This window comes from Embiotoca jacksoni, unplaced genomic scaffold (genome assembly GCF_022577435.1).
Source record: "Embiotoca jacksoni isolate LCO1_2020_lvr unplaced genomic scaffold, fEmbJac1.0.p SCAF_21, whole genome shotgun sequence".
Lineage (NCBI taxonomy): Eukaryota > Metazoa > Chordata > Actinopteri > Embiotocidae > Embiotoca > Embiotoca jacksoni.
In genome coordinates this window covers 4,227,774-4,254,590 of record NW_027185352.1, presented here as the reverse complement: position 1 = coordinate 4,254,590, position 26,817 = coordinate 4,227,774, and the positions used below count along the sequence as shown (strand labels likewise).

General features: G+C 43.1%; 1 protein-coding gene across 6 annotated transcripts in view; it reads left to right on the top strand.

Annotated features, from left to right (window-relative positions):
- osbpl8 (oxysterol binding protein-like 8) overlaps positions 1 to 26,817 on the top strand; it is a 101,579-nt gene that overhangs the window by 25,963 nt on the left and 48,799 nt on the right. For 3 of the 6 annotated variants that reach the window (XM_069156485.1, XM_069156482.1, XM_069156484.1), the window contains exon 3: positions 25,417 to 25,453. The exons of 1 other annotated variant lie outside the window; for it this stretch is intronic. In XM_069156485.1, coding sequence (XP_069012586.1) covers positions 25,417 to 25,453 — 37 coding nt within the window. Of the gene's footprint in view, positions 1 to 8,708; positions 8,766 to 25,197; positions 25,229 to 25,416; positions 25,454 to 26,817 lie in introns of those variants that run through there. 2 more of the 6 variants (XM_069156486.1, XM_069156488.1) reach the window with 2 other exon arrangements.

Genomic DNA, 26,817 nt, shown 5'->3' with positions numbered 1-26,817 from the left:
TTGAGCAGCTGAAATGAATGTGGCTCTTGAGTTGCCCTTGGCGATGTAACTCACCCCCTGTTTGTTCTACACGAGCTCTTTAGTGGCCAGCAGTATAAGACGGGTCGTTCTGGGAAGCTCCAAGATGTGAATGCAAAGCAGAATATTGCTGTGGAAATATAATGAGCTTAACATTCTCTCATAATTATATATTTTTTTTAAATATAGTCAAAGCAGGGTTTTGTTTCTGTGAGCAACATATACAGCATCAATAAGATTCCTCTGAATGAACAGTGTGTTTCCATCTACACCAAAAGCCACCAAACATAATTAAACCCATGATAATTAATGATTCAGTTTTTATTTTAAAGAATCTCTCAACGTTAGTTTCAGCATGAATCAGTCGGCACAGTATCACAGTATTAATCATGTAGAGCAGCCGGACATACTTGATAACGCACATCTTTAAAAAAAAGACTTCCATAGATGGGAACCAAAGCCACGTCTGCCTCGTGTGCTTTTCCTAAATATCTTATCAGCTTTAGTGACATAAACACTTGTATCAACAATGTGTGGAGGCCAAGATTACTTTCATAATCAAAATTGACAAATGTGTAAGCCCTTAATGGGTTGTTTTCATGCATGGCAGGATGCTCTCAGTCAAAGGTTTGCCCAGAAACGGGGACGGCAGTCTGCTGGTCCATCACTTTGATATGTCTTAATATATAAGACATGCATGATACCCAGACCATTTTTTCTAAAAGCTTTTGTGATCCCATTGCTTTTTAATTATTAGCATATTTAATTATGCTCATTAATTAGCTAACATGCAGCTAATCTTTTTGTGCTAATTTACCATGCTAACATGCTAAACTAAGCTGGTGACCATAATAAACATTACACCTGCTAATCAGAAGCATGTCAGCATGCTGTTAGGATTCAGCTCAATCTCTGCTGGCATGGCTCAGTGTTTTTTATTATGAAATGCCTAACAAATGTAGCATGGGAGATCTGTAACTTACTTTTTAGTTGGATCCACTTTCTTTTAACCATCCTATAGTGCCCCCAAAAGTATATATTTTTTTTTATTGTTTTACAACAATGAAAAGATCAACAGAAAAAACTCTTTCAATGTCAAAGACATAATAAAATAGAATTGGTGATTTCCTAAAATGCCTTTTAGATACATCTGAACTGGCATCAACCTGTTGCTCCATCGAGACATACAGAGAGATCGAAATATTGTTTCTCACAAAAGTATAAATATGTAACAATAAAAACAGACAACAACCACTGTGACGCTTGACTGCAGTGTCGTGCAAATACGGGTCCACAGTGCAAAGATTGTACCCGAGTCTAGTTTCATAAAGTGCTGGAGCTGGATGTGGGTGTGCTCGTGTGATGAAGGGTGAGGGTGAGGGGTGGAGGACGATGTTCAGACTTTGGGGGGAGAGAGTTCAGCATCCCGACAGCCTGATGGGCGAAGCTGCTCCTCAGTCTGGAGGAGGTGACGGAGGCTGCAGTACCTCCTCCCAGAAGGCAGGAGGCTGAAGAGGCCTGTGAGGGATTGTTGAGTCTCCCAACATGCTGACTGCTTTGCGGGTAAGGCGGGTGTTGTCGAGGTCCAGGAGGGACGAGGACCAATGATCCTGCCGGCTGCCTTCACTATGCGCTGAGGCGGTGCAGCTCCCGTTGACCACATTGATCAGCTGGTCAGGATGCTCTCCAGTGATCAGCTGGTCAGGATGCTCTCCAGTGATCAGCTGGTCAGGATGCTCTCCAGTGATCAGCTGGTCACGATGCTCTCCAGTGATCAGCTGGTCACGATGCTCTCCAGTGATCAGCTGGTCACGATGCTCTCCAGTGATCAGCTGGTCAGGATGCTCTCCACGGTAGAAGGAGCACATGACGGCTGGTGTTGACCACACCTCTCTCCCTTTTTATTATGGTCAATTGAGACTTTTATTGTGGAGAAGCTGATGTTTGTACTATCATTGATTTGCCGTAGCGGTAAAGGACAGAACAGAACAAACTCTTTCGATGCCAAAATTTGAAACCATGAATATCATTAATGATGAAGTCAAAGATCAGCTGGAAATCTATATTTGCTTTTGCGTAGGAGTCAAGAAAATTAAAAAAAAAGCACCATTTAAAAAAAAAAATAAAAACACCCAGCTGTCCACATGTCACTTTTTACTTAACTTTTCAATCACAGCATCTTTAATCTTTATTCCGCTGCTTCCTACCCAGCAGAACTTTTCCAGGTTCTTAGTACTCAGACCTACAATAACGTGACGGGGATAAGCTGCAGGAGGCTGTCGGGACGCCAGAGGTGAAAATTGGCTTCGGGCTTCTCTTCTGGAGTGAGAAACCGAGGCTGCCTCAGCTCGTGTACGCCGGTGGTCGGACGTAGGGGGCTGTTGACGGAGCGGAGCTGACAGCCCGGGCTGATGAGACACGTCCTCACCCCTGAAGTAAACAGGGAAAGCGAGCTTATCCTCCGCGGCTTCAGCTCTGCCTCAAACGCGAACCAAAGTCGGAAAATGTGCAGTAACTTTTCAAACAGGCTTGATAAAATGAACTTGAGATGATGTGGAGGCAGCTGCAGCTTTTACCAAGCAGGATTTAAGTGCAGTGGAGAAAAGTGTCTCCTCCCAACATTTGTTTAGTCCTTCGAACACAGAAAAATAAGTCGTTTAGTCAAGAAGACGGTGAGAACGAAAAAGGAAGAGTCATGCAGCGTCACAAAAACTGGATCATTTGTAGAAACGCTGTGTGTGCGCGCCGTAAAAACCATTTAAGTTTGGCCTTTTCAATATACTCCATAGGAATAGTTTAAAACACACTTTGGTCCCTCTTGCTTTGCTGTCGTCAATCCGTTGTCAGTCAGTGCGCACACAAACTGACAGGCGAGCACACACTCCCCTCTATTAGTGTCATTCTTCAGCTTGAGGAGGGTAATATATTTTGTGTCAGCACATGATGGCAGATTTGATGGAGTGCGTTTTCTGCCGGCTTTAATAGTGAGAATTGAGAGGACCGGCAGCCATCCTCTCATTCTGTGTGCTATCATGTATTATACATGTCTCCTTTCAAAAATATGTCCTGTAGCTATCAGCTGCTGGTACTGTATACGGTCTTATATACAGACATATCCATTGTCAAAGGCATTGGAGCATCCATAAATGTATCCTCCATTTATTGCAAAGAATACAGGATGTCATGTACCGCTGGTGCCGTGGAGTAATGTACCTTTTGTTGTGTTTTCCAGAGGTGGAGGAAAAATACAGTAATGCTTCAAAAGGAGCACAGGAAACCTTTAGGTTACTTGTGTAACCCCTGTTCTCTGATAATGAGTGAGGTTTCTCACTATTTCATAGACCGTATATAAAAGTGGACGTAGCGAGCGGGGCTGATACTGAAGTGCTTTAAGCTGGAGGTTGGCTTCAAAAAGCCTCCGACTCCTTAGGCTTCCAATTCAATCAATTTTTGTCCACAAGTTATCATGGTTTTGCTCGCTAACGTCACTCCTTTATATTAGTTTTCTGGCATTAATTATAAAATATGCTTTAAAAAGCAGGAGTGGGGCGGGGTTTGGGGGAAGCATGTTTGTATGATTGACAGGCCTGTGGTGCAGTCAGGTTACGGCTATCGGCGGGCGGGACGTAGTATCGTCCGGTTTCCGATCAGATGGAGTCAGATCTGCCTCTCGCTCCTCCCCCAGCTCGTCCATATATGGTCACTTCCTGCTCCAAACCGCTTCCAACTAGCAAAGATGGCGACGGACTATATACGAACTCGAGGCTTCATAACGAACGTTCACAAAACCAACAGGTGGCGTCACCGTTGGCAGCTGCAGCTCAAAACTATAGTCTTGGACTTTTACATGTACAGTAGATGAACGTCCGTTATATTCAAGCCTTTGCCAAATCAGTTGACACCATATCTTTACCACCACCGGCCGAACCTCTCTGGATTTCACAACATGTGGATTTCTGTTGTGTGGTGTAACACCCCCACCCTGACCGGATGAATGCAAACTGCTCATGCTCAACGCTCAGATCATATGCGACGGAGGTTTGCCGAGCAGACGGACTTCCAGTTTAGCCCGACCCGAACTTCAAATAATCCCATTGTGCAGTTCTGCTGCACTTTCCAAAAAGTTACGGACTGAGTGGATCAAAGTCGAGTTCACGTTGGCTGTGACACCTCTTGTTTCATTTATCCACTACTTTCCAGCAGCAGCAGCAGAAACAGAGCGGTCTATGGCAGAGCCGACGACGCCAGCACATGTCCACAGGGTTTGTGTGATTCCTCTCAGGAGGAGGAACACAAACGTTCCTCACCGCCGGTTGAAGCTTGAAGTTCCCCAGTTGCAGAAGCATTGCTAGTGTTGTATCTCGTCTTGTCCGACTTCGTTAGTTTGAATTCTCCGTAACCTGCCTGCCTGTTTTATGTTAAACCTTCAGTCCTCCAGCTCTTTGACGGCCCTCTCATTCAATCTGTGGCCCAACAAGACGCCTGCAGGACGCCAAAGTTCGATGGCGTCGAAGTTTGTTGTAACTGTTGAGCTGTCATTTCCTGAGATAACGTGACGTTTCCTCTGAAGGGTTCTTGTCTCAGCTGTTTATCTCTGTGACTTCTGATACCGCAACCTAGCATGTGAAGTGGTAAGATAACTTGGTCAATCCCACAGGGTCCAGCACTTCCTGTTTTGAGACTTGGGCTGTCTCTTTCTAGAAAGCTACCGCAGAGTTGGTCAGAAATAGCTTAGTTTGCATGACGTCCTTAAGTTCTCAGTTCAATGTTAGGCAATGCAGCCTTTTGAGGGTTTATTGAGGTTTGTAACTTTCGTACTGATGAATGTGTTGTAGCCCAGCACCCAGAAACACTGCAGTTAACATCAACTGCTTTAAAGGAAATTATATTTGGAAGTCTACCGTTGGAAAAGCTGAAGAATTAATAAATCTATATTTTCACTGCCATTTGTATGAAAAGCAGCATAAATGAGTGTTTTTAGAAGCTCTGCTTGCTTTTTTTTATGGTCATGTATCACCAGCACGCTATACAAAATCATCATTGACGTCAGAAACCTCATTTACATATAAACAGATAAAGACAGGCTGTTCTCCTAAAATGTGCGTGTGACTAAACCCATCCATTTTTGTTATATCATTCTCAAACAGGGGAAGGTGTGAGTCATTTATTTAATTCCCCTTTCAAATGAATTTGACAAAGTTCTGCTTTCAAAATGTTCAACGTTTTCGGTAGAAAATGTGTAAAACCAAATTCCTCGCTCGCACAACATGTCCTGTTTTTGCTGCCGTCATTACCGCACGCAGTTGCTCTGTTTCTGCTCCGAGAAACCCTCGTCGAAGACTGAATCCCACTCAGCAGGAGTTTCCTGCCTACGGCTGAACTTTTAAGTCGAATTAAAATTGCGTTCGATTGCAAATGAGCGTCACATTTTTGAGTGCGATGATGAGTTCTGCTGTTTTCCGGCTCTTTGAAGGATGTCCCGGGTTGTTTTACTTTTTTTTTTTTTTTTTTTTTTTACATTTCTTCGTCAAGACGAGAACAATTTTGAACCCCCACGATGCGAATCACAGCCGACCTCTCCCAGCAGGCGCGACGCTGACCGCCTCCTTTCAACTGCTTTGTTCTGAAGTTTCCTCTGCTGCAACAGAGCAAATATTTAATAGTAAAAAAAAAATAATAATAATAATCTTTTATCAGCTTTCGCACTTCTTCAGTTCCATTAAACACAATTTGAGGGTCGGCCCGGGAGGACGGGCGGAGTGCGTTCCACCTGCTTGTTCACGGGAAAAGTGCCACAAAAATAAATTTGTCGCAAATGAGAAACGGAGGCCCAGAGAGAAGTTCATTTGCTGGCTGCTTTCTCACTTCCACACAGCTGGCCAGTCATTGTGTGAAGTTGGTGTGAATAATAGATTGTTGGTTTCAGGAAGGAGCAAACACAGGAGGGGAGCTTTCCAAAGCTGTCCAACCACCTGACGGGCAGTTTGGAGAGAAATATGAAGCCGGTCTTTGACGGTTTAAGACTGAAAAGTTGGTATTGATGGCCTTTAACAATAGTGAGCCGTGCTCATGTGTCACGAGGCCGCACGCACGCTGGCGTGACCTGCAGAATATACAATATTTATTCAATATATATTGACGGGTATTTTTCTAGCAGTAACGAGTCATTAAACGCAGCGGAGCTTATATAAACGGAGGCAGAAGCCAGACACTATACTTCATAGTTTTCCACTGTACTGACGCAACATCACTAATAATACTAATAATCCTGCAATGCTGTTTTATTTCCTACCAAAAAGTCAAACAGTTAAAAACAGGATTATTGTTGGTGAGATGCACTGAACGTTCATGGCCAATAACTTAATTTCCTTTTTTTTTTCTTCCTTTTTTTGTACCGTCAGCTCTCGTCTGCCTTATTTTTGGAACGGCAGCTGTTCTCAGAGGGGAAAAAAAGCCCTGAGAAACCTACCGAGGCTTTTTCATAGGAGCTAAAGAACCCAATATTTCTTGTAGTAGTTAGTGGAAACCAAACCGGAGCTAAGTGAATAAATATCAGATGTACATTAGTTATGTGGCCAGAAATACAAATCTAGATGACTAATGATGTCGCTTTGGATGTGTAAATAGGCAACTGTTCAACATATTCGGCGTAACGTCTGGAGAAGCTTATTTTGCTTCCACCAACGATTCAAATTCTAAGTTGTTATCGCTAGTTAACGTTCGTTTCTAGAGCGTAGAGGACAGATTACATCAGCCGATATTTTCCTACCAAAGAACACACTGGTGTCGGGGGAATATGTTCGCAGGTGTGTGCTGATATTTCAAATATCCTGGGGTAGATTAGTAATGTTTCTGTTTGTGTCATCTATCATTATTAAACTCCCACTGTTTCAGTGCACTGATGTGAGTGTGGACATTAAACTGTAAAATACCTTTTCTCTGTTACATTTCTTTATCACAAGTATCAAAATGTCTTTATTTGAAGGATCATTTAAAAAAAAAAAAACTGTTTATTGAGCTTGTATATTCATCACCTATATGAATAATATAGACCGCGAATAATAATATATTATATTTTGGCCGATATATTAATTCCAGAATTCTTTTGCTTCTTAATATCGGTATCGACATCTGCCCCAAAAATCCAGTATCAGTCGGGCTCTTGTGCTTCGACGTCAGTGACTCTTGTTTTTCTTGTCAGTTTCAAACTTTAATCACAAACTTGATCTGACTCCGATAGAACTAATCCAAATCAACGAATCAACCCACAGCAGCTGCTGATGTTTACTTCATACCCAAATCAGCGTGCATTGACGTGATGTAAACTCGACTTCTTCTTGGCCTGAATGCCGGCTGGTTTCCCGGCAACCTTGCAGTGATAACGTGTGATCGCCTGACGCTTCACAAAATGTCGAACTATTTCTTGAAAAAAAAAAAAAAAGAAAAAAGAAGAAAAAAGTACCTGGCAGCAGACCGATTTGTTGATCTGCTTGCAAAACAAAATGTCTCAAAACAGATGGTGGCTGTTGGAGTGGCTCGCCACACAGACGAACGTTTCTGCACAAACTCGTTTTTTTTTCTCAAAGTGCAGTTGTTCTGTCACCAACAAGTTTGTGGTGATTTTTAGATTTGCTGAGAACAACATTGGGTTGTACTCGTGTAGCGTTTCTGAGAGCAGCTACTGCTGACTGTACTTGTACATCCCTCCTTTTGTTTACTCTAACAAACATTTTGAAGCTTTTGAAAAATAAACAGCGCAGATGTGTTTGTTGATTGGACTTCAGTCAAGTCTTGTTTTGCGGATTGTTTTTGCTCTCATTTGAAGGCCAGACTCAAATGTAATTGAATCCAGTGTGTTGCTGCTTCGATAAACAACTTCTGGTTATTGAACGACTCTTTCACATTTCTACATTCCCTCCACATACTTCATTGTTTCTTCAAATGCTCCCAATTATAACGCGTATGAAGAGTCGAGCAGGTTAATGGAAACCGCAGCAGAGGGCAGAGTGCGTCCTCCTCCGCGGGGAGATCGGCTCGGCCACTTTGGTTTATTGGTGCAGAAAAGGGCCTCCGTCAACAAGAGCACGTGGACGAGCCGTGTGGTTACAGTAGCCGCGATGGAGGCGAGCGCTGGCCTCCGTCTCGCACTGACGACTGCTTCACTACTCTGTTTTAATTGCGGCCTCCAGTTGAGTCCTCCGCGGACAGGAGACGGCCTGCTTCCTCGTTTGTGTGTCAGATGATGTTTTGCCTGACAAACACGTTTTGTTTGTTAAATCGTCTGTTAGGAGGCCAAAGAGGGGGGGGGGGGGAGTCGGGAGAAAAGATTGAACATAGATGGAGGGATTGAGAGATGGCAGGAGGGAAAATCATAAATGCTTTTAAGGACCGATAAAAGCAGAGGTTGAGTGAAACATGCCGGTGTTGTAACAACTATACAGCAGAAAAACCCCAAAACATGATGAGGAGACGATGAAGACTCAAAAAGAGGAAGGAGCACTTATCAGAGAGAGAGAGAGAGAGCGAGGGAGAGAGAGGCTCGCGCTCTCTCGCTTGCCTGTCCTCGCTGCCTTGTCTCCTCCCTTCAGCGGTGTGTGTGTGTGTGTGTGGGGGGGGGGGGGGGGGGGGGGGGGGGGGGGGGGGGGGGGGGGAGACGGGCTGAGCTCACTGGCTTGTTGTACCCGGTTCAGTCTGACCGAGAAGCGGCAGCAGCGTCGAGCTCACCTCCCTCCACCGACTGACACACGGTACGCATTTCCTCTCTTTCTGTAGGCTGACCGTAACGCTGTCGGTGTGTGTGTGTGTGGGGGGGGGGGGGGGGGGGGCTGAAGTCGATCAAACCGCGGATGGAATTTTAGCTTCGGAAAGATCATGTGTCGTTTCCACTCCACGGGCTCAGTTTGCTTCGTATGTTGTCACTGAGCTCACGCGCCTCTCAAAGAGATTACAGATTAGATTATACTGCTTCTATTAGCATGACAGAGAGAGAGAGTTGTATTTGTTACTTCAAGTGTCTTCACAGAATTCCTTGCATGTGTATTAATAAGGACGGCTGCTGCAGGCTGATAGTTAAAGCATGGATCCTAATGGGGTTGGGGGGGGGGGGTGGCTGCAGCCTCTGGTCGTTTGCAAGCAGCTACAGACTTGGATTCAAGTACATGTCAGCAACATAATAGCTCCTTAATGTAAATGTAACCTCCTCCAGTCCAGTTGAAACCCTCATGAAGCCGCCGCCGACACAATGAAGTGCTTTTATTTTTCAAACTGGAAATCAAAATCGATTAACAGCAAAAATAGCAATCAAGAGTCTTAATTGCTTAATTGACCATGTACAGTGCTCATTCTAATGCAGCTACATTAACTAATTATCTATTGCAGTTACATAACAGCAGTTTTCTAGGAATGGTTGTGTTTTTGTTTATCTTTTTTTTTCTTCTTCTTCTTCTTCCATAAAAGAAGCTCTGCAGGAGTCTTGGCTGCATCCTAAAGGGTGCAGTGAGTGTAATCACACTGACAGTACGAGCCGGAGCCTGTGCTCCTTCACTCACAACAGCTGCTCTGGAGTCTGACTTCATGCTGCTTCCTAAAACAGGAGAGTCATTTTGGAACAAGTGTTCAAAAAGTCTCACACGGAGGTCTGAAGGGACTTTTCAGTCCTGAATCCAGCAGAACACTCGAGTCGTCGTATAAATTATAGTCTGTAAATGCAAAGCTTTTCATCGGTGGGCCAAATGCTCAGTCATCATGGTGTTACTTCATTAGGCCAAAGAATAGTGACTCAACAGAATCTTTTTTACAACATCAAAGATTATAATAGTCTTTGAATATAAGAAGAACTCTGCAGCCCGTTTCTTCTAATCTACGAAAAGTTGCAAATGGATCCTTTTTGCATTCGTTACCGACGGCATGCGAGTTAGCTGTTAGTATTTCAGCAGTTAGCCAGGAGCTCATGCTAAACTGTGATGAATTTAACAGGCTGTATTATTGACGGTATATTAAAGTGGATGTCGCTTCCAGGTCTGAAAAACAAGGCCGACGCAGAAGTGCCTTAAACTGCAGTACCACTGAGAGCCGCTAGGGGTTGAGTCCAAAAAGGCCCTGGCTCCATTGACTCCCATTCAACTTCTCTCATGAAATAAAAAGTCAATATATTTCTTCTTCTTAGTGTTCTGGTGGTCCATCTGAAAATAACCACAACATGAATTAAATATTAGACCTCAAAAGGCGGTACGTTTGGGGACGTGTCCGTTTGATTGACAGGCCTGTGGTGCAGTCAGGTTTCTGCTATCAGTAGGCGGAGCATAGTGTCCTCAGGTTCCCGATTACACCGAGTCAGATGCACCGCTCCAACTGGTCCAAATATGACCCCCCACCCCCCTCTCCAAAATATCAAGATCTTCATAACGTCAGTTCACAAAGTGGCGGCTGAGGTCACCGTTGGTTGCAGCTTCATATCTGTGTGCAGCATCTTAACCGCCCCTCTTAAAAACGTGATCACGCATCTTTTAACTGGAACCTCCTGCTGGACACAAACGTGCAAGATCTCCGAACGAGACGGAGACCCAGCTGTGATCAGCCGGTGGTACCGTCTCCTCCCTGTTGGGCCGATCCTCAATGGGGCTGCTGGAGTTTCCATCTCAGACGTAGAGCTCATCGATGGAGCATTATCCTAAAATGTACACGGAGTATTTTTTTCACCTCGGCTGTTCAAAAGTAGGTCGATTTGACCGTTTCATCTGATGTGGTGAAGTTCAGCACAGCAGTCGTAGCTCTTTAACGTTACTCCCACCCTCCTTCTTAAGAACATATGCCACCCCGAGTTGTCCCGCCCCCTGCTGTGATGAAACGGAGACTCCACTCTGCGTGAGGCCCGTGGTGGACCGACAAACATTTTTTAGACTAACTCCAAAAAACGTTTCCTTTAATTTCCAGTGACTCGTCCTGATAATGTTGTTGCGTTATTCTGAGAGTCTAGTCTGCGAACAGCCTCCTGTCATCGACTGCCTTACTATTGACTCACTAAAGCGCTGCCTGGAGTTACTTAAAGCCTTATTGATATCACTTATGGCAGCTCGTTATTTTCTCTGCATCTAAAAAGTGCTACTTTTAAAAAAAAAACCATTCAAGGCTGTTAAGTATCTAAACTTATGAAAAGGATGTAGCGGTGGTTGCTGTCAGTGGAAACCGTCTTTAAATGGTTTCAAAAAGCAGAAATGCAACGAATACTAAAAATGAAAAGGACCCTAAAGGCTTCCAGTCCAAGCTGTCTTTGTTTTTACCATAACTTTATGTTGAAGACGTTGCTGCAATGATCCAACTGTTTCTTTCCATTCGACTTCTCTCATTAAATCCAAAGTCGATACATTTTTATGTTATTTTGGTTTTGTTGGCAAAAGTCACTCCTTATTATTATTTTTCTGTCGGTTCATCTGCAAATAATCTCATCATTAATTAGAAATAAGGCCTCAAAATGCTGTGTTTTTGGGGGCGTGTGCTTGATTGACAGGCCTGTGGTTGAGTCAGCGTGCTGCTGTAGGTGGTCAGGACGTAGCGTCCTCTGGTTTTCAATCAGATGGAGTCAGAGCACAGCTCGCTTCTCCACATCTGGTCCAAATATGATCCCTTCTGACCTCGGACCGCTCCGAGCGACGGCCAAAACCTGAACAGGAGGCCTCATACAGCTGTTCACAAACCACTGGATGACATCACTGATGGTTCACCTCGACCACATCCTAACCCACAGACATCGTTTTCATATTTTTAGAGTCGGTGTGATTCACACCTCCCGAGGATATAATGATTACTGATGTCCATCAGGAATAAATGTCCAAAATCCACGTAGCAGTCGTAGGAAAAAGATGCTCCTCATTCCTTTCATGAGAAGTCTCTGTAACAGTGATCCACTGATAGTTGTCGTCGTCAATGTGCACATTGTGAACAGGAACTGCCAGTAATCCATTCAACATACTCTTCATGGTGCCAGTTGGCCACCGTGTAAACAATAGGCTTTAAAAATGACAGAGCTCCACTTGTAACCCGCGGCTACTGACTCTATGATAACATTATACTTCCTGTTTACATCCCCCAAAGCCCCAAATTAAAGGACCTGTCGTTCCAAAACTTCGACCACAGACGTCAGAAAAAGAACGTGACAAAAACACGAGTGTTAAAGCACTTTGAGAGACCGCAGCCTGGAAAAGGAACTTTATAAATCAACTTGCTTTCCCTTAACTTTTTACATGAGTAAGCCTCAACAATCTGATCTGTTCTTATACAGATATGTTGGCTTCACGCATTCTCCTTTTATTCTCAGAGGAGGCCCACGATGTCAGACTTCCCAAAAACGGTTATTAAAACAGTATTAGTCCGTCCCTTGAATTTGTCTGCTATAGAAACGCCTTCAGGGCAGCAGGATAGTTAACAGGAGCAGATTCTGGAGTCGCTGTCAGACGGTGTCTCAGCCATCCAGTGATGCTTCATGTTCCTCCAGCACGCTGGTAAGAAGCTGCACTGACCGAGGAGTTTTTTGGGGATTGTCGTTGTGAGGCTTTTACCTGCTTATTCCCCTGAACTCAGTCCGTCGCGTCCTTCTGCTCGGTTTATCTGACTTCCTGATTCGGTCATGTGTGCTTGATCTTTGTGCTTCCGTCGTGGTAAACATGGTTAAACGGTTCCTTTTTTGACCGCCTTGTGTTTATTGTTATTTCCTACTTTTTGCTGCAGCCTACAAAATTAATACCGCCTGCTGTGTTTTAGTCATTAACTTGATGAATCCTCCTAATTCCTATTTTAACTGTTTCACATAAAGTGTCCGTAGCTGGAGGAGAATGCGTTTCTTCTCCTGATTGAAGGAGTTGCTGACGCGGCGAGGTGTTGTACGGCCGGCAGCACGCGGGCGCTCTGTTCGGAAAGTTGACCGGATTGTCTTTGTTTTTCCCCGACTGACTTCCTGCCCGGCCGTTAGAGCTAATGTACCAAAGGAATACGTGGCAATACTTATAGATGGTGCGTAGTTTTATATCGGTGTGTTTGAAGAAGCGTTAAAAAGTTGAGAAGTTCGGCCTGCTCAGCATCACGTTGGTCTTATCAGGGACCAGGAAGGAAGTGTGAACTCTGCTCAGTTTGTATTATTCTGCATCTGGCTGCTTGCCGTTTGTCTTCCTCGGCAGTTTGACACACAAACCACTGAGACTGAAAGAGAAGTCGGTCTGATCCACTGCAGGATCGAAGCTCCTCCCTCTCAGCTTCTGAAATGAACGAGTACGCTGGATAACCCGGTGAATCGTGGCGGTGCATCGTGGCGGTGCAGCCCGGACCCGTGCCTTTCTTTGGACAGCATCTTGGCCGATGGACCTCACTCTCTGGGCCCATACGATAAGACATTTGAATTTTTTGCGCCTGTTCTGGTACCACTCCAGCTGAAAATCAGCCGGCCCGTGAGCGGCACCAGGAGCGCTGCTCAGACCTCCCTGCCCGCCTGAACTGGGGCTCCGGCCGTGGACCTTCCTCTCGCTGACAGATGTGTGAGTTGTTTGGTGGATAAAGCGGTTGTAACACCACTGGCCTGGACTCGGTGGTTTCACACTAAGCCGGTGCTCCGGGGGAGGATATGTGGTTTCCGCTGAATTGCGGAACCGTGACTGTTTGGAAAATACAGTAAAAATTGCTGCAAAATTTGGCATCGCACAAACGAAGTGTGCAGGACCCTCAGTTCTACTATGACATTTTATTCTACTGCTCCCACTACAAATTGTCTCCTGTAATCTATGTATGGGTAAATCCAGGAACCTTTTTTTATTGTAAATTATTTGAATATCAAATTGAAGTATTTTACATTTTTTAACTTCATTTCCTTTGTAATCTAGAAAGTATTCCTTTAAGTTTATCGTTCCATACGTCACTTGTTCATCACTTCACGTTCATGACAGAATAGAAAGAAGAATCAGTGTCATGTATCTTTCACTCGAAGTTGTTTTTATCGACCTGTTTTCTCTGTGGTTTGTGCTTCGGGGCCTAATGTGGCAGGTTGTCTTCTGAGGGAGTCTTGAACCACATGAGGCACTTATCTGGATGTTTAACATGCCGCTTGAGTGTTTTGTTTTCTCTACGTCTACTAGAAAAAGCCTGAAGTCGCTGGATTGATCAGCTTCACAGTTCCTGCGCTCCGGTTTATAAATGACTCTTTGCACAACATCACATTACACTATATTAGTGATGTCATGACAACTGATACTTTGGTACCAAGTCCATACCAAAATCCTGAACCGGTGGTACTGGAGATGAGGATTGTAGTAACTGGACAATAAAAACAAGATGCAGAATGGCAGCAGCAAGTGCTGCTGCAGCAACGGATGCGACTTTTGGGGGCGGGAAAAACACAGATTTGTGTATGTAGATATTTATTGTTTGATTCGGATGATCAGGGACGGATATAGGCGAAGAAAAGCCAGAATGCGAATGGCCTCAGAAGATTTGGAACGAACGCTGGAGACACCTCGGACATATTTAAGCAGCTCAAAGACATCCAGATCTGAAAATGACATCACTTCACTGTAAAGCCGCTTTTAAAAGCAGGAAAAGAAAAGCATTTACGCCTCATGAAGAGATCCAAAATCTATATGACAATATCCTGATATCGCAATATGGATATGTCGCCCCCGTCCTGCACCGGTACCGAGGTGAGTTTAATTCGGTGTGTGCTTTGCCGCTCTCATACTTTCTCAGAAGCCCAAATATGTATGAATGCCTGCGTGTCGCTGTGCTGCTGCGACCAGCTGGAGCTGCAGCCCTGTTTTGATGTCAGGAGATTTCAATTAGTGCTGATCCTGTCAGGAAATAAGGCTGAATAGAATCCTCATTCTGTCATGCGGCAGTCTGAAAGGACTTCTGCCTCCTACAGAACTGGTCTTTTCAGCGAAGGTCCTGGTCAGACACATCCTCACAAGACCTCGCTTGTATCAGGCGGCTTAACTAAAGCTGGCACAGAGAAGGAAGCCAGATATCATCACGTGCTGTTTTACTGGAGTCTACGAGAGGAGTTGTTCGAGTGTGGCTTTTGGTGGAGGGTAAAAGTCCTCGGCGTTTTTATGAGGCTGCTCCGAGCTGCAAAGGATGATGGAGATTTGTTTTTTTGGATTTCGTGAAGTGCATAAGGTGTTTTAATGAGGAAAGTTCAGAGTTTGACTGACATTTCTTTGACATGCTGCAGGCCGAGTTACACTTATTAATCCTGTTGCTAAAATACACTATACACTACAATCTATAAATCCTATGATACATGCACTCGTCATTAATTAGTCCCTCCAGGAAATCGCGCTCTCGCAACAATTAACGCAAATTTAAGCAAAGTCGGCACTATTTGCGGGAGCTTCCAAATATTGTCAAATTCCCACGGTTTTTCCACAAAAAATGTCATCAGCAGAATCTGTGCTGAAAGTATTACGGCATAAAGTACGTCTTTGCAAACAAAAGGGACTTTATTAACAAAAATATCTCCTCATATCCAATCAGAGAGGCTTTGCCTCTGTTTACTGTACTTAAATCTGAACTCTTATTCAAATCTGTGCACCTAAGGAAACCGGAACAAGTGGAACAACTTTGTACTTCAATGCTTATTATAAATGGAAGTGATTACATATTATGGTATGCTAAAAATGCTCAAATTATGCTGAAATTTTAGACACATGTCAACTTGAGAGACTCCACGTTGTTTTTGTGCGTCCAGCAGGTCTGTGTGTTTCATTAAACAACAACATCAAACAGCATCTAAAGCTTTTATTTTGACAGCTGATGTTGTCGTTGTTTCTATATTAGTCACAGACGGTCTGTTCTGGAAAGCTGTGTCGTTTTTAGGATTTCCTTTGGTAACTTTTAGCCCCGTGGTTTCTCTTAAGTTCAATAAATAAATAAAAAAAGATTACAACTACAATATTTCTGTGATGTGCAGCATGATTATGGTCAAAGGAAGTGATTACATATTTAATCCTTTATCAGATAGTGCTTAAAAAAAACAAACACATTTTTCTTTTTTGACCTCAATTTTCCGCAGAATCTGCAAATTACATCACAGTTTTTTCAAAAATCCGCCAAAAAAAACCGAGCATTTTTGTTCACAATGATCACAAAAATAACTGGAGGGACCAATTAGTTTCAGTCACAACGAAGGTCTCGGCCGGGCTTCACGAACACCGGTGATCAATCCAGTGACTCAGCAGCCGCTGTTAGAAACACGTGTGCAGAAGGTGGGAGGCTTGTGGAAGTGCTTCACCCGCAGCGCGATATAATATTAATAAGTCAACATTTCACGTCCACATATCGAACAGTTAGTCTGTGAAAATGTCTTTTATTGATCTCCAGTGAGAACTGCTGCGGCAAAGAGCCGAGCACAGAGTTGAAGTAGAACACCGATATTAAAAATGAATATCTTGATCTATTACATTAGCTCCTGCTGAGTGAATAGCCACTCGCTAACTGATCAATTAAAGCTCCTGCGGTCGATGTTTCTCCATGAAGAAAAGGTCAAAGGAGAAGGTAACACGGTGCTGAAGCGGTATCACCAGACACCGTGCTTTCGTGGACTTTCAGCTCGTTGTTTTGATTCACCGGCAGCTCTCCGATCGGCGATATCTTCAGATACAGAAGAAGGTGGCGACCCAGAACATCATTTTAAAGTAACGCTTTTCTGATTCTCTCTTCTTTCTGCTCAACGTGTAAGTAAGCCATCCACTTTACAAACAGATGATACGTCACGATTGTTTTTGTGCTGCCAAACAAAATAAAAATAAAGCTTTGGTTTTGGGAACGGTGAGAATCACAAGCTTCGGCCTTCAGTCGGCAGATCGCAACCCGGGCCGAACGTCTTATTTAACCAACGCGTGATTGACCGCTCTCCACCACCATCATCAAAACACCAAATGAGGGAATATATTTAGGAAAAATGGGCGTTATTGCTCAGATGGAGATCAGAGTCGGACGATCTACGACGGCTGAACACTTGTGGAACTTTGGCTTTTTAGCTGTTCTTTCTTTTATTTGTCACCTATTTACAACCAAACACGACTTGCACGTTCCTCACACGAGTGGATACACCGACTGAAAGCACACTTTGACACGGCCTCGGGATTCCTCAATTTTCTATCCTAGCAAAAAATAAATCAAAAATAGCTCCCAGTGATTACCGAGCCATTCAGCAGCAGCGGTATCCGACCAAAGGAGATGCTTCTCTCCGTCTCTCTGAGCCTCCACAACCGTGAATCATTTTCCACGACAAGACGCCGTCATGAGCTTTAACGCGCAGGCAGCGGTGAGGGATCTGTCGGCTCGGTCTTTTCCATGTTCCAAGCTCGAACACGCAGACGAGCACCGGGGCAGTTTTCCGGTTCTGCCCGCGTAGCGTCGTGTTTTGATTTGGAGCTGAATAAATGGCAACATGTGCCCTTCATGCGTCGGGGAGAGAAAAAAAAAGCCGTCGTTGTTGCCTCGCCTCTCCCTGCTACTGAAGAGAAAATGGGTCAGAAATGTGCTGCGAGCGATGTTTAAACATTATGTAATATGTCGTGGCATTTTATCCCGCGTAAGCACTCTTCATCTTTTCAGAGTGCTGCGTTTGAGGCAGTGCTTCCTGTAGAGGTTTGGAAGCTTTGGAGGAAACGAGGGGAAAAGATTCCAGCAGAAGATCAGCGTGTATTTAGAAGATCAGCGTGTATTTAGTTCGTTGCGTCATTATCTCCTATGAATATGTATATATGAGTGTTTGTGCAGTCGTCTTGATTGATATGCTGATGCAGCACCTGCCTGAACGGTTCGTCTGCTCCTCTTTGCTGATGATAACTGTCCGGTTCCCTCCTCCATCTTAGGATCGCAATGATAAACACAAATTCCAGCAATCTCCGCAATATTTGCAGGAGTTTGCAATTTTTTTTAATTCCCGCGATTCTTCTGCAAATGAAGTCGTCAGCAGAAGCTGTGCTGAAAGTATTACAGCATAAAGTTGCCTTCTTTATTAACAAAAAATAACTCCTCATTTACAGTCAGCACGGCTCTTCTTCCCTCAGCACCAAAATAAACCGTGAAGAAGCGGAAACACGGGAAGTGACGGGGTTTGAGGAAATGGTTAACATTATCCAGTTAAATGCTTATTATCAAAGGAAGTGATTCCATGTTACTGCATGTTAAATTAGATTTATACACACTCCAAGTTGTGAGAGACCGCACTTTGTTTTTGTGTGCACAGTTGGTCTGTTTGTTGAATGAACATGAATTAAACAGCATATAAAGCTCTTATTTTGACAGCTGATGTCGTCGTATTCTATGTTACAGTCATAGATTGTCTGTTTTGTAAAGCTACGTCACTTTTACGTCAGTTTTTGTTTTGTAACTTTGAGCCCTGTGGTTCTCCAAGTTTAATTAAAGATTAAATAAATGATCAAAATGAAAATATATTTTTGATAACTATTATCGCAGGAATTGATTGCATATCATTGTTTGTCAGGTAGTGCTTCAAAAAAAATGCCCTAATTCCCGCAATTTTGCCATTTAAAAAAAAAAAAAAAAAAAAAACTCACTTAAAACGCCACAAATTACAGCGCAATTTATGAGAAAATCCACTGCAAAATCACAACAATCACAAAAAACACTGGGTGAAATCCTGGAGGAGCTGAATAGCGTCAGAGACGTGTGAACGAATGCATTTTTGTCGTGTCTGAAGTCCCATCTGATGGAGATGCAGCTGAATAATCCTTCAAATTCATGCCCGCGATGCTCAGCTCTGATAAAGCAGAACTAACTAACACTGGCAGGAAGACGTGGAAAAAAAACCCAAAAAAGATCCGATTTTTATAGTCTTTGTTTGAGCCAATACAGATCCATTCAAATATGCCCACATCAGCCCCAACACCAATCCTTTGGATCAACTCCAGGACATCTGCAGCAGGAATTAAATACTGGTTTCAGCAAAGCAACTGAACCCGAGTCATGAATGTGGTAAATATACAGTATATACACTTCTCTCATTTCATTTTTGTTATAAATTTGTTTTTTAAAGATTTAAAGGGCAGGAACAAAATGTCCAGGTTAAAAAAAGAAAAGGAAAAAAAAGTCTAAAACCTCCCAAGTAGTCTGCAAAACCAGCTTCTCAAAAAGGAAACTACACCCAGACGGTTGTGCACCATTACACCTCTTTCTACTTTTCCTTGATGTCTCCGCTTCAGACAGAATTTCTAAATATAATCTAATGTATTTGAGTTGAGAGCAGCAGCTCCAGCGTCCTTGTGTGTCGTCTCGGCGACACAGCGGGCTGCTGGCTTCGGTCTGAAAACCAGATAAATGACTCAAGACGGAAAAATGTCACCTTGCTTTTCCTATTTTCCCCCGAAGGAGAAGTGGACAGGTCCTCTCTGAAATGATGGGAACATTGGTCTGTCTTTATTTTACCTTCGCTCATCCCGGCAAGCTGATATTCACACCTGAACACAAATATGAGCGTTTGTGTTTTAACTGGTGCGACGCCGAAATGTTCTGAAGCAGAGCGACGATGTTGTCATTTTTAAACGTATTTGAACACATCTGCGGTCGAGGTGGAAGTGCTGGCCTTGACTTGCACGTTCATTATGTTTCACCTTTCAAGCACAACAGACAACTTAAAGATCTGAACGCTTCGGCTGTCGACAGGAGCGCGTTTGTTCGGACTCCTCCAACACAGCGGGCTGAGGTTTGCTCACCGTCCCGCGTGGAAGTGATACCCGCCATCCTTTCCTGTATTTTCACGTCTTACTCTTACGTCTGTCTCTGATATCTGCTGTTTGGTTCACGCCTCCGTGCCAACTCGAACACTACCTGCATTCATATTCAGGTGTAATGCAACACTGGGCCTGCGGTATGTCGGGGAGATTTCCTCTAACAAAATGAAAGAAATGTAGATTGGTTATGGGTTATGGGTTTCCTGAAAAACAAAAGGGAAAACAAATGAAACTGTAGTTGATTGATGCCAAACTAGATTTGCTGTGATTTAGAAACGGTGTCATATAAATACATAGTTTGTCCATCAGAGGGATTGAAGTACATCATTTACGCTGTAAATTGTCTGACATAGTGAAATGAGGGGATTTATAATCCTTTGAAAATATAATCTAAGGGATCTGTATCAAGATTGTCTGTTCCTGTTGGAAAAAACAACCACCTACAATTGGCTGATATGGTATCATAAAAAAATATATATATATTTTAGCATCCAAATATCAGCATCTGATAGACTTTAACAGATTTACATCTGGGAATGGAATTTAATATCGATTCGTATTCAAAACTTCCAAAAACAAACATGTTTGTCAGCTTTCCCAGCCCTTGTAATCGTGTGTGTGTGTGTGTGTGTGTGTGTGTGTGTGTGTGTGTGTGTGTGTGTGTGTGTGTGTGTGTGTGTGTGTGTGTTTGAGCTGCTTCACCACTCGTCACAGCTTCACTAAAGGAGTGTTTTAAGTCATTTATAATATCATGTTAACGTTTTAATACAACGAGGGTGATACAAAGGAACTTTTAATACATATCATTCAATGTACAATAATTGCAGTGTCCAGCCATTGTGATATTTTCTATTCAACATGACATCATCCTCTTAAATTCCAGTTATAAGTGTCTCAAGCCTGCATTTTTTTTTCTTTTCCACTTTAGTGAAATATATAGAGTGTGTAAATTCCCCCGCTGTCTTAAAAATGAAAGTCAGATCAAATGTAATAACTAGTTCACGGTTGCGGTCTGAGTGGTGAAACCTTTAAAACCCCATCTCACCGAGCTGCGCTGCGTTTGTTCGACCTCTCGGCTCCGCCGGAGTCACTTCTACCAGAGACAGCAGACAGAGTGCGTCATTTATCATCTGACGATGTTGGGACTGAACGTGTATGCTGGGACATATGCAAATATGTTCCTTCAGGGAAGGGAATTTTAATGAGTTTAGGGAACAGCAATATGTTTATTCAAATCAGTTAAGAGAACTAAAGTTTATGTTTTAAGATGGGCCTGAAAATGAGAACTAGAAATTGTACCTTAAGTCAACCTGAAATGAATACGTACTAAAAATGTCCTAATAATGTTTTTTTTGCCCCCAAATATAAAATCTGTCCTTTTAATATTGGGTATCTGCCAATATACACAATCTGAAACTGTTATATACCGTAATATGAATTAAAACTGTATCCGACATGCTGATATGACCTCGCCTTACTTTTCGTGAGCTACTTCATCCAAAGTCCCGATTCAAAACGATCACGTTCATCATCTTTAATTCAATTCAACTCAATTTTATTTACATAGCGCCAAATCACCACACAGGTTATTTCATGGCACTTAACACATTAAAGTCCTCACAGCAAGACGTTATAAATCATTCAGACGATGAGAACGTCTGCGGTTGTGACGGATTCGAACTGCGGCCGTCGCTGCTCGAAGCCCTTTGATCGGTCTGTCATGGATTTAGATTTACCCCCAGCAGACCCCCCTGCTTGATTGTCAGTTCATAGTGTGGAAATCTTTTCAGAAACTAATACAGGCTTTCCACACACGCTGCGATCCAACAATACGCTCTCATTACACTCTACCAATAACGGTCCTCTCCGGCTGCCTGTCACTTTTTATTTATTTTAGTGACACTTGGAGATTTTCCTGGTTCCTCACTTTGTCTCTCCGTCAAGCCTCTTCACGGCCCCCACACGCTCATCTGCATAGTTAATCAGCACTAATGACCAGGTGAGGTTTTTATAGAAAGCATCCACATCAGGCTGTCTGTCGAGGCCAGTCGAGACTCGGGTCGGCGTCGTAGACGGCGGTGGAACCACAGAAGATAGTTGGCGTGAATCCCTGGATTATTTAGGAAAAACCGTCCGGTAATCCGCCGAGTTTTCCAGGCACAAACTCCTCTGACCTTTTCACCTCATAAGTGCAGGTCAGTGTTTTGCAACCCGGGGGGGGGGGGGGGCAAGCTGAGCCATGATTAAATAAGAAAATCACTCTGTTGATGCCCGTCCACAAAGCCTTGTTAACAGACCTCTGACGTTCAGTGACAGTTAGCTAATCCCTTTGTCTTATTGTTGTAAGCAGCTCATAGTGTTGTCTATCTTCTCAGCCAATGGCTCTCAGGGTTCTAACCAATCACAACTTTGCAAATTGTTCTCCTCTCCCTGATTAACCGAGGAATATCCAATCAGCGGCATTATTTTCTCTGTCTTTCTCCCGACTGGGTTTGTGTTTCGTCTGACTGGGGATTTGGGGATCCTGCCGTCGGCCATGATGTCCGGCGTCCACGCTGTCCTCTGCAGCTGGATGGACCTCCATTATAAATTCAGTAGGCTCTCGGTAAATGGGCGGCTTTCGTAAACCTGAGCCAAATGTTCTCCGGACGGCGGCAAAATTCTGAGGATTCTTCAATGTGCTGACATTTAGTGAGTGTGGGAGGCGGTTGTGGCCGTGACTGAACAGAAGCAGTGTGCTTCCTGCTGCTGCAGAGGTGGTGTCTGCAGGACAGAGGACGGCCGTGGTGAGCCAACACAATCACTGCCTCTTTATGTTTTAGCCAGCTGTTAAGTGCTTCCACTCTCTGCTGGGCACAGGAACAGGTGGAGGGAGGTGTGTGTGTGTGTGAGTGTGTGTGTGAGTGTGTGAGTGTGTGAGTGTGTGTGTGTGTGTGTGTGTGTGTGTGTGTGTGTGTGTGTGTGTGTGTGTGTGTGTGTCCAACACCCAACAGGCCAACAGTCCACTCTTCTATGATATGCAAATATGCGATATGGAGTCTTTGTATTTATTTTGAACTTCACTATTATCTCCTGGATGTTGAGATGATTGACATGCTGCAGGACCAATGTCCTCTCTTCCAGTGTCCTCTGTTCCGAACAGGGAAATGTTTCTGCCCCGTGATTGGCCTCCGCTCCAAAATGTAAATGAATTTGTTGTTTTAAAACAGATATAAAAAGATGCGATTTATAGACACGCATCAGCCTCAACACTTAAATCTCTGTCCACCGTTGCGTCCTCAGATTTATTCCAGGTATCGGCTACAACACCCGTCACTGCGTTGGACGGTCCTCTCTTCAACAGAGACGTGACACTCACCGGCATCTCTTTATTTATAAAGCTCCGATTGGAACTCTGCTGTTACCTGTGTGAAATGCTCGTATACATCAGAGCCGCTCCTCTAAGACGTTCGGACCGATCTGGGAAAGTTCGCTCTGAACTTTAGTGCATCTGAGTCCTGGAACAAAATACAGAATCTCCTTAAAATCAATTCACGTTTCCGAAGCTTGATTATAAATCTCCAAACCTGTATTTGTAATTAGGGCCCGAGCACCGATGGTACGAAAGCCCTATTGTTTTTCAAGGAATTTTTCTTTTTCTTGTTCCTTATTATTATTCTTCTCAAAGTGATTTGCCTTTTTGGAGCCTTTATCATATTCCAAAACTCATGAAAGTGGATACACATATCTCTCCCGGCGAAAATTTCATATTCTAGTGGAGTCGCGAGTGGGCGTGGCCAAATGGCTCGAGAGCGCCTATTAAAGAGATGCCCCGGCAAATCCGGTGGACACGTGTATCACACCTAGACGCACAAAAAAGTTACATTGCACCGTTACGTCAACTCGACAGGAAGTCCACCATTTTGAATTTAGTCGCCATTTTGGGCGATTCTGACACGTTGCACTTTGTCGAACTCCTCCGAGGGATTTTGTCGCACCGACTTGAATTTAGTTTCTATGGATGGAAAACATGTTTGGGATTAAATCTTATCGAAAGAATTTGTTTTGTTTTATATAACTGTACTCCGTTTTATCTACTCAACTACACAACTTATATTTTAATGCTTCTTATATAACCTTCTTATTTTATGTTTTTGTTGATTTTAATTCATCTTTCAGGTTAATCTTCCTCCATCTGACAGTAGACGGTTATTAGAAGCTCAACTGTGGTTCGATCTCCTCCCGGTCAGCTCGTCTTATTGCTGCGATCCCTGCCGTCATTTTTATTTGTTCTTTGCTCTGGAAATGAGTCGACCTCGTTTTAAATGAGGGTCACCCTCAATGATTTCTCATATTAATAAAGGTTGAATGATGACTGAATTAAGATTAAAAAAAAAAAAAAAAAAATTAAATACATTAATCTGCGCATTATCAAAATAGTAATTCTGTTTAGTTTTCACCGCTCCAGACTTGACTGAAACATCTCAACAATAATCAGAGAATAACAATGACATTTCACCCCAGAGGATGAAGCTTATGACTGTTGCTTTGGCAAAAATGTTAGTTCAGGACTCGATCTCATAGTCAGCTCGTGAACCACGCTAGCAAGTTCACATTCAAAACTGAGATGGTAAATCTGGTAAATATTACCTGCTGATCAGCAGGATTTTACCATTTCTTTCCAAAGCACAGCTGCACAGCTTCATGTTGCTTTAAGCATGGCTGCAGACTTGTTAACGCGTAATGAAAATTTGAATTAAATTAATTTAGTTTTGCATGTTTTGAATACATAAATGTATTAATTACAATTTAACTTTAAAACCATTTGATTAATCAAGTTTCACTGAAGATTATTAAGCAACTGTTTAAATAACTATTGTTTCAGTCGTTTTCACTTTGTTTGGTTGGTCAGATGTTGTTAGATGTGATTACGTGATCTTTTATTTCATATAAGTGATTGTAAACTGAGTTACTTTGAGTGAAACAATTTGAAGACACGATCTTGGAAAATTGTATTTGGTCCTCTTTTTTGTTTTTCTTACCGAGTCATTAGATGCTGTATTAAATCAAACAGCGGCAGTCTGTCATTTGTTTTCACAGCCAAGCTTTGAGCAGCTTTAGTTCATATTAATTGGACAGTAATTGTCAGATCACTTGAAATATTATCGCTCATCATGTTCTGTTGCATGTAAAGTACCACATTATGTGTGCGTGCTGTGTTATACCATCACTGTATTCATTATTTCTCTGTCCTGCCAGTTTGGTTTTAAGTTGTGTCCTCCATTAATATTTTGGTTAAACTAATGTCTGTTTTTTTTTTGTTTTCTGTCTCTTGTCTCCTCTTTTTTGTTTTGTTTTTTATGATTGTCTGTTGTCGTCCCGTGTGCCCGCGGCCGCTCCCGCTGTTGCTGCTGATGCTGCTGCCCACTATCTCCACCACCCGCTGCACCTAAACCTACTACTGCCAACAACAACAACAACAACAACAACACATGGTGGACACCCTCCTCTTGTCCCCTCTTTTAATCTCCATCCAAAACCTCTGACACACTCGTCATCCCTCTCACTCTTCTTTCTTGTCCTCTCTTTTTCATTCAACTTTTACTTTTTTTTTGTTTTCTTTTTTCTTCTTCTTTCTCTTGTACTTTTTCTGTCTCTGTCTCCACCCTTCTCCCCCTGCTAGCACCATGCAGAGTGGAGGGAGCACCATGCCACCTCCGGTAAGCCAGTGACCTTTCAGAAGAAGAGCTAAGGGCAGTGCACACAGTCAGCAGAAGGGCTGGTATTCAGGGACCATAAGGGAGTGTATGTGTTGATAGAAGCTAATAGAAGCTAATGCTAATGAACCCATTTTGCACAATTTCTGTGCTTTTGTGTGCTTAAACTGTCCGTAGGCTTCAATGCATCTATTAAAAGTTATTAACGGCAGTTTATCATGGGGAGGAATTTACATAGAGTCTCCTTGACTATAATTTAGCTTGAAGTGTTTTCAGTTTTTCAGGTCTGTCTGTAACATCGCTGCCAAATACCTTCTCTGAAGTGTTTTTCCCACGTGGGTGCTCGCTGCTCTTCACATTCAAACCTTTCAAATCTACTGGGACACGTGTGAGTTGGTGGTCAGTGGTGTATTTTGGGAGAGCGTGTCACCGTCACCTGCCTGGTGTCTGTTAAGAAAAGCGTGTCAACATGTACAGTCATGAGAAAAAAGAAGTACAAGGCTATTGTTGACATTAGTGAATAAGCAAACCTTTGACCCTCTTTGACACAGCGCCCACAGATAAAGATGATTTACTCGAAGAACACCACATGGAAAAGTAGCTTTGTTAATGATTTATTGAGCAAACTTTTCATTAGATGTCCTATTCTGATGTGAAAATTGACTCCACCTTTAAGACTTAAATCTAGTATAGCCTATAGGAGAACTCATTTCTACAGATATCAGCTTGCTGAAATTTGTTAAACGCTTCTCTCCAAAATACCAAAATGTTTCAGGGTTTTGTTGTCATCTACTGTCCCGACGTCATTTCAATGGGATTCAAATCTGGGCCACTCCATAAATCCATTTCTTCTTTTTCAGTCATTCCTCGGTAGATTTGCTGTTGTGGGATCATTATGCTTCAGATTCAACTTCCACTTCCGGACAGATGGCCTCACATTAACTTTAAGCTCTCTTTGAGATGATGCAGAATTTATCGTTGCCATACAGAAGACTCCCATTTACACACGCACATTCATATACCAATGGTGACAGAGCTGCCATGCAAAGAGCTCACCGTCACTTGCCAGGGCACTTTGGTATATGGACAGGACGAACCAGGGATTGACCCGCCAACCTCGCAATTAGTGGGCAACCCGCTCTAAGATCTTAACCTCAGCCGCCCCTACTAGCAAAATAGCAAAGAGAACACACGATCCTCAACGTCAGAGGTTTAGATAAGATGGGCTCTGCCTGTCACTCCTATAATAAACATTTTAAAAACATTTACTTTGAAGTACGGGTAATCTACCGTTCCAATGGTAAAAAAAAAAAAATCTGATTTTTTTTTTTTGCATTTCTTTATATTTTGCAAAAGTGAGGGGAATA